Raw genomic sequence first — 13,023 nt, forward strand, 5'->3', positions numbered from 1 at the left:
ACTATTTAATATTGCACACATAATATAGCACATAATCATTGCACTACACTGTACATACCAATATGTAAATGTGCATATCCACTGCACATTTACATTTGTAAATGCATGATGCATATCTACTGTACATATATTTTTTTAATCCTGTTTATAGCAAAAAACAACCTGTATTATATGTTCATATCTATTTGCATATTCCTAAATATTAATAGCAACCTGTACAGTATGTTCATCTATTTGTCTATTTCTGACTATAGCTAATACAACTTCTATATTATGTTCATAGTACATCCATCTGTAGATATTACCATTTTCTATAATTGCACTTATAACATACCTAATGCCTGCACTTGCTGCGATTGCACTCCTAGTTAGACCTAAACTGCATTTCGTTGCCTTGTATATGGTCAATCACAATAAAGCTGCTTTTATTCTAATAACATATCCTGCTTATTGAGCAACACAGCGCCCCATAGAGGAGGACATGTCTCGCTGCAATCAGCAATTATACAGAAACGTATCCCTCCCAGTGTGCTGTAGTGTAAAATGAGGGAGGGGCAAGGCGTTTGAGATTAGTTCCTAGTTCTCTTGGATTGGTGGATGTTAAACTGGTTAGGAGCACATCTATGAGCTAAACTGAGGAGAGCCTATGCCGTCCGCTCAGCTGATAGAAAACAACGCCTTCCAAGACTAGTATAGGGGAAAAAAACACCTTCAAGCCTCTTTTCGACGCATTCAGAAGCTGGCATCTCTTCATTTACTCAAGTGCAATCTCTGAAATAAGGTAAGCGAAGTATACTCCGTTTAGATCGTTCAAAATAGTCGGCAAAAATCGCTGTCGTTGGATTTGACGTTTCCTGCAAAGTACTACCGGTATCCTGAGCATTTCAGAATGAAAATACTAATAACAAGAGATTCATTCATTAGAAAATACGAAGTAAATTTGCTTTAGAACTCCAGTGATTGTGTGTATTTAATGTAATATTAAATTTAATTAATTGCATATGTTGCATTTTTTACGAGATGTAGTTCAAGTAACTCATGAATCGTCTAATGGTTCTTGTGATTCTTTTATAGGGTGTAAATCAGTATTGCACACGCTGTAATTGACCTTTGTCCTAATTGCTTCGTTATGTAACTAGTGCACGTCTGTGGAGCAGCAATAAGACTGTAAGATATTTGTTAATAGTGTCAGAATTGATTATCCAGTGCATTAATGTGGATAAAAGGCTAGTATCAGATTACACAATGGCTGCGTTTCTGTCAGGTGTTGTTGCATTACTTACACAAGAACAGCTGATGTCTGTCACAAAAGCTGGTATGTAAGCACATATGGTATGTCCAAGAATACTAAAAGTACTGAAATACAAATATATTGCAACCCTACATGTGTGAACAAACACACACTTGTCCATAAGCAGTGAAAAACCTTCATTACATGTTGCAGAGTGCTAATGGGTTTCTTTGGGAGTCTTGCATTATAGCAGAATCTTTAATTCATGAAGTTTTGACAGTAAATGCAATGCAAAAATAATATAATCTTCTTTGTATCTTTGTTTTCCAATACTACTCGTATTTAAACTGATTTTCTTAGGATGCTAAATGAAGATTTCTCACTTTTCTGAGAAACTGATCTAAATCAAGTGCATTTATGTTCATTACAATAATAAATATCTATTATACAATAAAAATAAACAAACTACTTTGAATGAAGTTGTTTTTTGCAGAGCCAAATGCCAGGTATTTGTTATAGGTCATAAACTTGCTTCCATTTTATCAGTTTCAGAGAAGGCAAGATTACTTATTTCATGAAATGTTGCTCACAATAATTTTGCTTAAAGAACTTAATCTATCAATTCAATTTTCTTTATGTGGTTTTAAATTTTCATTCATAAAATCTGCAGAAATCCTAGATTCAGTCTGCAGTCCTTACAAGTGCTGTCAGTTAAAACAGGTTTAAGGCAAAAATGCTGACTCACTGGTTGTGTAACTTCTCAATGAAAGCTATTCATTCTTCAGGGAGTAAGTACACTACTCTATTTAACATAAGTGTCATCGATCTTGCAGGGTTCAAAATGTCTCAGAAGATCAAAGCTGGTTCTGTGGTTGAGATGCAAGGAGATGAGATGACCAGAGTAATATGGGAGCTCATAAAAGAGAAACTCATTTTCCCTTATCTGGAGCTCGACCTGCATAGGTGAGATTAAATGAGTGTTTGTGTGGTGCATACACAGTAGGTGAGCCTTTATTCTCATTATTTCTCTCATTTGACTTTACTGCCAATTAGTCATCCTTAACCATTTGCATGGCAACCTTCGCACTGAAGATAATGCGGTAACCCTAAAATCATTGTAAATTAACACAGAACTCCTTTTAAATTGTTTTAAAAGGAATTAAAAGTTATGTTAAAATTTAATGTATTACTTTTCAGATTTTAGCTATATAGCTGTGTTATTAACAATATGTGCATTACCAATAAACATGCCTGTCAGCATCTACTTGCCATGTTTTACAAATATGACATTTCTTGTTTGTAAGTCCAAATTTCTCATACTATCAAATTTCGCAATCTTCAAGGCCAAAGGGAAGTGTTATCATCGCATAAGTTTGGAAACGTTTATTACCTAACTTCAAGTTCTGTGCTTGAAACTGGCATGTGAACTTTGAACATGTGGTTGCAGTTTCATCTAAGAGCCTCTTTAATTATAAAGCCCATATGTTGTGAGACAAAACAATTCTTTGTGAACTTGGTAGAATTGTACAAACCAAAACATGTCAACCAGATAAGGTGTATTATCAGTACATTAGCAAACAAGTGTCAGCTACCAGGTATATCTTGATGCTTTTTCATATAGTCATTGATCTAAGCTTCATTCATGCTTTTAGTTACATTGTGAAATGTCTACTATGCACAACGGGTAACTTATATTGATGGCAGCCCCCTAAAATGTATGATAAATAAATAGTTTGGTAAATCTCTCTAGCGCCCCCAACAGTTTTTTAGTATCATTGTCATATCAAGGATTGGAGGGTAAGTGGGTGAAAGGTCACAGCATTCTCAACACAACAGAGATGAGAATAAGGGAAGTATGAGAGAGTTCACGCCCTCAACAGACAATAGTGTGTTGTATTTCAGGGATGTTCTCTTTATTGTGTATGTCACATATCTTCACTAGTTGTAGAATCTGTTGATGCCTTCATCTGTTCGGTAACGCTTATGCAGAGCAGATGAGGCTATTCAGCCCCTCAGAGCAAGAGTACAAGTTGCTTGGATGAATTTAAATCAGTTATTTTGAGTGGTCAGGCATGTTTTGGGTTGCTGTGGACCAAAATTTCTACCAAACATCATTATACCTCATAAATCCGGCCCACATAGAGTCTTGAAGTGACATTTTGGGTACTAAAACTGCACTTTTTCTTTTTGGAGTTTTCAGTAGACACTATTTAAATTGTTAATACTAAAATGTCATAGAATAGAGCAAAAGTATGCATATCATGAGACCCATATGAAAAAATATGAGGGCATGTATATAGTTTGATTTTTATTGATATTTTTATTGTATACCTGTGCCTCCTGATGTTTTATTGTATACCTGTGCCACATTAAAGATACTTATTTATTGTTAAACTAAAGAAAAATGTATTTAATAGCTTGTAATTTGTGTGGCCTAATAGCATTTTTGACTAAAGTATGCTTTTGAGCAGCACAACAGTTTTCAAAATCATAGTAATAGTAGGTATAATAGATATTATTTATAATAGCATATTCAAATGATTTCTAAAGGATCATGTGATAAGTACGTGATTTTTTTTTTCCCCATTACCTGAATGAAATACATTATTAAATAAAATGTGTTATAAAGAGTTATTTACATTGTAATAATATTCTGTCACAGAACGAATGGTTCTTTTTCAGTGCACCGGAACAGTGTGTCTTTGTGCTATATTACAATGTCACTAGTTTCCCATTGACCTCATTTAAAGCATGCTGGGGGGCGTCAATCTGTCTTTCTGGTAGTACAATGTAATTCATTTCTGTATTACCAATTGGTTTTCAGTTTTGAGCTGAGTATATAGCTTGTTTTATAACTTAATTCCTTTGGACAATTTATAGTAAAATATAATGTAGGCAAGTAAGCATGAGAGAAGGATAAAGAGTTTGGAATAATACTCAGACCTGCTAATGTATGTCTGAAGCATGTGCACAGTCTATGTTATAAACTATAAAATTAATTTTTCCATTTGAGCCTGCTTCAATGACAGACATTTGTACAATAATAGACCTTTTATAGCAGGGGTGGGCAAACTCGGTCCTGGAGGGCCGGTGTCCTGCACAGTTTAGCTCCAACTCTAATCAAACACACCTGCTTATAGATTTCTAGTGATCTTGAAGACACTGATAAGCATGTTCAGGTGTGTTTGAGTAGTGTTGGAGCTAAACTGTGCAGGACACCGGCCCTCCAGGACCGAGTTTGACCACCCCTGTTTTATAGTGATCAAAATTATGTGAAGAAGATCAAGAATTACATGCGATTTTTCTTTCCTTTTTATTATTTGTTCATTCATAGCTATGACCTGGGGATGGAGAACCGCGACGCCACCGATGATAAGGTAACGGTTGAGGCGGCAGAAGGAGCTTGTTGTTGAGGCCGCTACAATGTGGGCATCAAGTGTGCCACCATCACTCCTGATGAGAATCGTGTGGAGGAATTCAAGCTCAAGCAGATGTGGCGCTCTCCCAACGGAACAATCCGAAACATTCTGGGTGGCACTGTGTTCCGAGAGGCTATTATCTGCAAAAACATTCCCCGCTTGGTTCCAGGCTGGATCAAGCCTATAATTATCGGCAGGCATGCACATGGGGACCAGGTAGGCAGCTCATACTTGTGCACATATAATATCTATTGAGCCTAATTGTTAATTTGTACTGCATTTTTAATTGCGCTTATCACTGCTTAAGAGTTCAGATTATTAGAAAACATACTTTTCATTTTTAAAACCATTATGCTACATTCTAATCTTCCTGATGTAGATTTTAAAGTCTACTAGAAAAGAACACACAACCCAGCAAGCATTTTTTGTTTGTAAAAGATGTCTAATAGACATCTAAATGTGGTTATCTTCACTAAAACAAGGCTAAATTTGGGCTGTCAGTGAAAATCTAATATTTGTATAAGAATAGGTCAAAACTAGACTACTCATCAAATAAACAGAAATGAATGACTACACATATAAAGTCTGTCTAATCTATTTTGGGCTATTTTTAGATGTCTATTAGATTTTCACCAACAGCCTAAGTTTAGCCCTGTTTTAGCCAGGCTGTCTCCGTTTAGATGTCTATCAGACGTCTGTTAAACACAAAATTGTTTGCTGGGAAAGTGCATTCTGAATTGCATTTTTCTCTACTATATAGTATGTGAAAAACAGTATGTGAGCCTAGTAGTAGGTCCAATTTCTTAGTATGTAAAAAACAGTGTAAGAAGTACCCGGATAACCTACTACTTCCGGCAAGATTCTTAAGTGCACATCCAATGGATGCTCTTGTATCCTATGAGGCCATGGCAGAAGATATATATATAACCGGAGTGAAGGAATGCACCTAGCTAAATTCCACTTACACTTCTCAAATTCATACTATATAAAATATGCTTTTCTAATAGTCATGAAATAAATTTAAATTTAAATGTAGCACCTATTCGAGTAGTATGCGATTTCGGATACAGCTTAACAATAGCATTTATTGTGCACTTTGACCTATGAAACTTTGTATGCTTTTTACATTAAAAAAAAACATAAGACACTTTAAGTGTTAAACGGTCTCCTTTAGTAACCTGTCGTCTTGACTTTTGCAGTACAAGGCAACAGATTTTGTTGTGCCTGGCCCTGGAAGAGTGGAAATGACATACACACCCAAAAACGCAGGAGAGCCACTTAAATTTGTTGTCCATGACTTTGAAGGTAATTAATTTTCTATTTTATAAATAGTTCAAATTTTAGAATTTTAACTCCTATAATATGGATACATGAAATGTCAGATACAGCCCTGTATCCCAAAGAATGTCTCTGTATGATAATGTCATCACAGTGGACTGTCACCTTTTTGAGCACAGAGCGTGGTTGTCTTGTCGATATTACATTTTGTGTGGTGGTGGGTGTGTGTGTTGGGGTTTGGGTACAGTTATTAGGTATTTAACGTTTCATGTATCAGACATTGTGCAAAGATTTCATTTAACATTTTTAAAATGTACTTGGTTTTAAATCTAATTGGCACAAGTATATATTTGTTCAAAGCATGTTATCTTGATGATCCAAATGATTTTACTCTATATGCTCAGGTACGGGTGGAGTAGCTTTGGGAATGTACAACACAGACAAGTCAATCCGGGATTTTGCTCACAGCTCTTTCCAGATGGGTCTGAATAAAGGCTGGCCGATGTACCTCAGCACCAAAAACACTATCCTGAAGAAATATGATGGGCGTTTCAAAGATATTTTCCAGGAGATATATGACAAGTGAGTCTTCAGTTAAATGGTTACTGAAAGAAAAAGTCTCCGGTAATCGATGGAGATAATGGCTGTTTCCCAAGTGATATCTTGCGTCCTTATGTTTTCATAATGTCATGATCAACCACCAAAGGTCAATTCAAATACTCGGGACTGCAAAAACAAGTATGAGTGAAAGAACCCACATGTTTTTATAGATAGATAGATAGATAGATAGATAGTAGATAGATAGATAGATAGATGGATGGATGGATGGATGGATGGATGGATGGATGGATGGATGGATGGATGGATGAAAGTTTAAATGTATAAATTATTTTCCATTAAAACACGTTAACGTCATGTGACGATCAGAAAGATCACAGTGAGAAGGCAAGTCCTTTCTCTGCATTCTTGATATCAAGAAACAGCCAATATCTAGTCTACTGTATATCTATTACACTTTTTTTTAAATAACATGATGCATTTAATCCACCTATTTATAATAACTGATAAAAAATCTAGCCATTAAAAACTAGTTTTAAAGGCTTACATGTAAAAATATATATTTGTTTACTACATAACTTTTCCTTCTGTCTCCAGGGGCATGTCTAAACAGGTTTCACAGGGTAGCACCAGCCCCCCACAAAATATCTTATTATAGTCCTGAATTTTAAGATGAAGAATAGTAAACACCTGTTTGTATTGAACAATAAAAATAGAATCGCTCCTGCCTGTTGCTAATCAATTATGGCCACACTGAATAAGCTGACAGAATAACAAGCAATGAAGAAATAAATGTAGAAATATAACCTATTGTAACTGTTGCAGGGAGTACAAGGCCAAGTATGAGGCCATGGGCATCTGGTACGAGCATCGGCTGATTGATGACATGGTGGCTCAGGCCATGAAGTCTGAAGGTGGGTTTATCTGGGCCTGCAAGAACTACGATGGAGATGTGCAGTCAGATTCTGTAGCTCAAGGTGAGTAAAATAATTACAGAATTACTGAAAATTATCTTCTTATCATTCTTGTACCTTTTATACTTCCACTCTCTCATACTCCTTTTTCCCCATCTATACTCTCTTATTTCCATACCCTCATATGCCCATTCCTCCATATTCCCTTATTACTATACCAACATACTTCAATGCCAAATGTTCAGTAAATCAATACTTACTAAATGCATATTTTCCAGCAAGAGTGCATTAAATTAAAAGCTAGCAAAGTAAACCATCATATGTTACAGTATTTTCTGTTTGAAATAAATGCTGTTTTTCTATTAATCAATAATCCTGAAATGTTGAATCACAGTTTACACACAAAGCTGTTTTTATCATTGAATAATATAGGTAAGACACATTTCTTGAGCAGCAAATCATAATATTAGATTGATGTTTGAAGGATCATGTATTTTTGAAGCACCTGAACACTGGAGTACAATGCTGCAAATCACTCATGCCATCAAAGGAATGAACAGAAATCGATTTTAATTGATAACATAATTTTGTGAATTATGATAGCTTTGTTGTTAAACAAATGCAGCTTTGAGTATAAGAGACTTCTTTTGACAACATTGCAAAATCTAAAAATATTAATAATAAAAAATATTAATAATATTTGGTGTTGTGTAGTTATATGCTGACTTGGTTCAAATAGGCTGTAAGACCTATCATTCATTTGCCTAATGACTTTATTCATTGTGAAAGAATTCTGAAATTTAGAGCTAGTGCTTTCTGGGTCTTTTTCTAGGTTATGGATCATTGGGCATGATGACCAGTGTGCTCGTATGTCCTGATGGGCGTACAGTAGAAGCTGAGGCAGCCCACGGCACTGTGACAAGACACTATCGCATGCACCAGCAGGGCAAAGAGACGTCCACCAACCCCATCGGTCAGAAAACACATTTCCTTCATTATCACTGAAGTCAGATATGCTATTGTTCAGCAAAATTTAGCAGTCAAATTCCAATTATTACTGTGTGAATCCCTTCAATCTGGAGTTTTACATTAGGATTTAATCCTGCGCCCTTCTATTTAGCTTTTTTATGTGACTATTAATTTATAAAACATATATTCATAAGTACTGTATATGATCAAACATTTATTATATTTAAAATATTTAAAAATATTGTTAGTTCTAAATATATCCAGCCTTGGTGAGCATAAGATGCTTTCGCGTAAAGCTGCAAAAATTTACCACACAAATTTTAATCAAGTTAATTTTTCATCCAAATTTGCTGTGTTGGCCAACAGAAAGCTGCTTGATTTGAAAGTGAGCAATGCTTCCTTTAGTTTTTGACAGCAGACGGTTCTTTGCAACTTCACAGAGTAAATGTTTTGTCCCATCAGCCTCTATCTTTGCGTGGACACGGGGGTTGCTGCATAGGGCGGAGCTGGATAAGAACACAGAGCGGGGTGTTTGCTGAGGCACTGGAGGTTGTTTGTGTCGAGACCATTGAAGCTGGTTTCATGACCAAAGACCTGGCCATCTGCATCAAGGGCATGTCTGGGTATGTCCATTATATTTTTTATGCTCAAAGACGTTTGGTACATTTTATTGAGAACATTCTGTCAGATTGATTAGTGTTAGACGTGTGTTCAAGGCATAAGGGACTTTAACTAGACGGCATAAATAGTGTTAAAGGGGAAATGTGTACTTTCCACGCTACTATTGTCAGCCAACAAAGGGGTTGCCAAGTTGGAGATCCGAAGAGGCCTAAAAGGGAGTAATGTCAATGGAAAGATTTGAGACAAAAACACAAATTATTGTAAAAAAAAAAATAATAATAATAGATAATGTATCAAAATTATATCATCAAAAAAGAAACAATAAAATGATTATCTTATAATGGTAATTAAATTACAATTTATTAATACAGAAAGAATATTAAACAAAAACTGCACATGTACTGTATGTGAATAAATCAAATGTATAAATCAATATAGTATTGTAATGAATACAGAAAGAAAAAAGCAATTGTTTAACGTAATAGAAATTAATATTTAAACAATATTTTGACCTGTTTATAATTTTACATTTTAATCATATAAATTGGGTGTTCATACATAAACTATATGGATGGCCTTTTCAATTTTCCAGTGGGCTCATCTGTGATCAGACTTTCGGCGATTTGTGGCATCTTAAAGGTTAAAATTGAAAAATAATAAACTCTTTTATAAGGTAAATATCATGGGGGCTTGACGGTAAAGAATACAAAAATCTTGATACTCGCTGAACAATAAAATGGCAAAATAACATTGACAAAAACATGTTATGGCATAACAAAAAAAAATTGTATAGAAATGTTTTACAGTATAGAAATGACTTCATATGCATGTGCAAATATGTTTGCATATTGTTTTGTTTTTGATTTACTGTTTTTCTTTTCCACAGTGTCACACGTTCAGATTACCTCAACACTTTCGAATTCTTGGACAAACTGCAGAGAATCTGAAGATCAAGTTGTCAAGCCAACCCAACACTTTAAAGCTGCAGGGTTTGTTGGGACACTCACACAAACACAAACACCTGACACAGAAACCCTGAATCCATATCAAGCCACAAACCCTTCTTCAACTTCACCTCCAGTTTAACTGGGACCAAAAAACATAAACTTCACCACTACAACCAGTAGAGGGAGCAGTGGGCACTTTCAACACAAGACATGAAAGTGCCTCTTCAAACGGAAGAAACAACTGCATCACTGTTTTAAAACTAACTGAAAACATTCGTATGAATATTATCATCATAGCAGCTTTTATTTTATTTGTATTATGTCTTTTGTGGGTGCATAAAATGTTTATTTTTGTGCTACAGCCCATCTCTCAGGTGCTTGAACACCTGTTGCCTTACCGTCCGCATTTTTAATTGTTTCATTCTTGAAGCTGTCCCAGGAACAGTGATATTAGGTCTTAACTATTTAAATACCTGCTTTATATTGGAAGGCTGGAAGGTATGACTGTAGACATTCCTCTTTATATTTCCACACTTATTACTGTCTGTCACTTTACTACAAATTAATTTCCTAATATGTTTCTGTTTATGTCAGTCTGAGTGTTTATGTGATTTAGGTCTTGTGTCATTAATAATGAATTTTTAAGAAGAGTATCATGGTTTATTATAGTCTGATTTATCATTATTTTTTTATGAACGTGCGTAATGTCAGTTGTTAGGAACTCTAAAGTGTAGTTTAAAATAAACACGGTGTGAAATTCTCAGTGTTTCTTACCCTTTTAGAATTAACAGTTAGGTGGTGAATGTACCTCAAATGTAGTTACAGATATTTATTTTTATTTGATAAACTGATGATAATGTCTACAAAAAAAAAATTCTAATTTAATAATATAAAGCATACATTTGCAGAAAATGACAATAGGTCAATGCAAACGTGGGTGAGAGAGAGACCCTGCCTTGTCATTCCCAAACATTACATTGAAGACTAGCCTACAACACATCTATTAAACATTTCTTCCTCTGTGGAGCCTATTATCTTCCCTGCTGAAAAAAAAAACAGCTTAAACCAACATAAGCTGGCCGACCAGCCTGGTTTTACAGGAGTTTTGGCCATTTCCAGCCTGGTTTTAGCTGGTCAGGCTCAAATGACCTTGACCAGCTTAGTTTAAGCTGGACATAACTTTAAGCTGGTTTTGGCTGGGCTCCCGGTCTGGCTAGGCTGGTCAAGCTGGTTTTAGCTGGTCATCTCTCAGCCTGACCAGCTAAGACCAGGCTGGAAATGGCTGGACACCAGCCTGGAATGGCCAAAACCCATCTAAAACCAGTCAAGCACCACCTGGTTTAAGCTGTTTTTTGAGCAGGGTTGTAGTACTGGGACTTTATAAAGTTTTAAAATATGTTTCATGCCTGTGTCTTTCCTGATTAAATCTATTTGGCCGTTTTCACTGAATGATACAGTTCGGTTAACATGTATGTCCGTCTCTGTCGAGTGTTTTTAGTTTATGAGCTTCTGACACACTACGATCACTAGATGGCAGCAAAATGACGTCAAGACGGACAGCTTGTTGCGTGAAGGCTATCATCAGTTTATAGAATTTTATTTCCATATTGACTCATATTAAGTGTTTAAAAGCAGGCCTGTTATTAATAACATTAATTAAACGTGTAAATGCTACATATTTAATAAAGTTATGGAATGATGGTTCGACTGGAAAACAAACATGAGCTTCTAAAAGGAGTTCATTACCTACACGTTTAACTTCCAAGAGACCGGAGAATTATGTAGACCTCAGCACTGAATAGCCGACTACTACCTACACACTCCATGCCAAGTGTGCTTGACTTTATTAGATAGCTGTGAGGCTGGTCTTCACGGATGAAGACCTCGTGCCTCAGACTGACACCATTGTGCCGTGATAATTGGATTCTCCCTGTGTGAATGGACACTCATTCACTGGCTTTTGTCAATGTAAAGATTGCTATTGTACCACAGGAAATGAAGCCTTATGAATATGAAACAGACCTGTGATGGTTCCAACGTAAATCACTGGAACACCCGCACGACGCAATTCAAACCCCGCCCAGCACAGTTGATTTCATTGGTCAATTCAAGTATCCTCACCTGGTGAGGCCAGTTCCGTTTTAAAATATATACATTTAAAATAACCATTTACTCACATTTCACTTGTTACAAACCTATTTGACCTTGTTTAATTATCTGTAAAACTCAAAATAAAATATTTAAAAAATATGTGCAAGAATAAGCAACATTCAATCATTCATTTTCTTTTCGGCTTAGTCCCTTTATTAATCAGTGGTCGCCACAGCGGAATGAACCGCTAACTTATCCAGCATAAGTTATTACACAGCGGATGCCCTTCCAGCCACAACCCAGCACCCGGAAAACACTTATGCACTTTTGCATTCACACGCATACATTATGGCCAATTTAGCTTATTCAATTCAACTATAGCGCATGTTTTTGTACTATGGAGGAAACCGGAGCACCTGGAAGAAACCCTCACAAACACAGGGAGAACATGCAAACTCCACACAGAAATGCCAACTGCTCCAGCGACCTTCTTGCTGTGAGGCGACATTGCTGCCTACTGCACCACTGTATTGCCTATTTGTAAACAAATAAATATAAACAACATATGTCTATATACTTATCTATCTAAATAGACAAAGGTAAACATTTTGTCTTATATCTCACAGGTCACTAAATCAACCAACATCGAAACTGTATTATTTGCATCAAACACACCAGCATGTTTGAACCCTTAGAGCCTGTAGAAGGACACGGGCATTGAAAATTAATAAACAGATTAATGATTGAGAGATGGCTTGATGTTGTTTCAGTCTCTCTCTATCTGAGATACACCTTGGTCCTGTAGGAAACGCAGTGGTTTCCATGGGGACGCATAGCCACTCTACTCTTCAAAAGCGGGCCGAGCAGAGGCAGAGGGGCCCTTTGTGTTGGAGAGGAAAGCGTGGAACAACGCTGGGCAGATGAAAGCCCTGCTATCCTTACGCCCAATCATAATTTAGTCATCAGCGCAGGAGCACAGAATCCAAATAGACACT

General features: G+C 36.1%; 1 protein-coding gene across 1 annotated transcript; it reads left to right on the forward strand.

Moving 5' to 3' along the window:
- The first annotated feature begins 594 nt into the window (after positions 1 to 594).
- idh1 (isocitrate dehydrogenase (NADP(+)) 1) lies at positions 595 to 10,264 on the forward strand. The gene is given in 11 exon segments (XM_056465385.1): positions 595 to 781; positions 2,065 to 2,194; positions 4,566 to 4,866; positions 5,850 to 5,955; positions 6,333 to 6,510; positions 7,312 to 7,463; positions 8,233 to 8,373; positions 8,832 to 8,892; positions 8,894 to 8,992; positions 9,877 to 9,923; positions 9,926 to 10,264. Coding segments are annotated over 10 exon segments (1,311 nt in total). The 5' UTR covers positions 595 to 781; positions 2,065 to 2,072; the 3' UTR covers positions 10,030 to 10,264.
- Positions 10,265 to 13,023: the final 2,759 nt, after the last annotated feature.

The sequence above is a fragment of the Danio aesculapii genome, chromosome 9, assembly GCF_903798145.1.
Source record: "Danio aesculapii chromosome 9, fDanAes4.1, whole genome shotgun sequence".
Classification (NCBI taxonomy): Eukaryota; Metazoa; Chordata; class Actinopteri; order Cypriniformes; family Danionidae; genus Danio; species Danio aesculapii.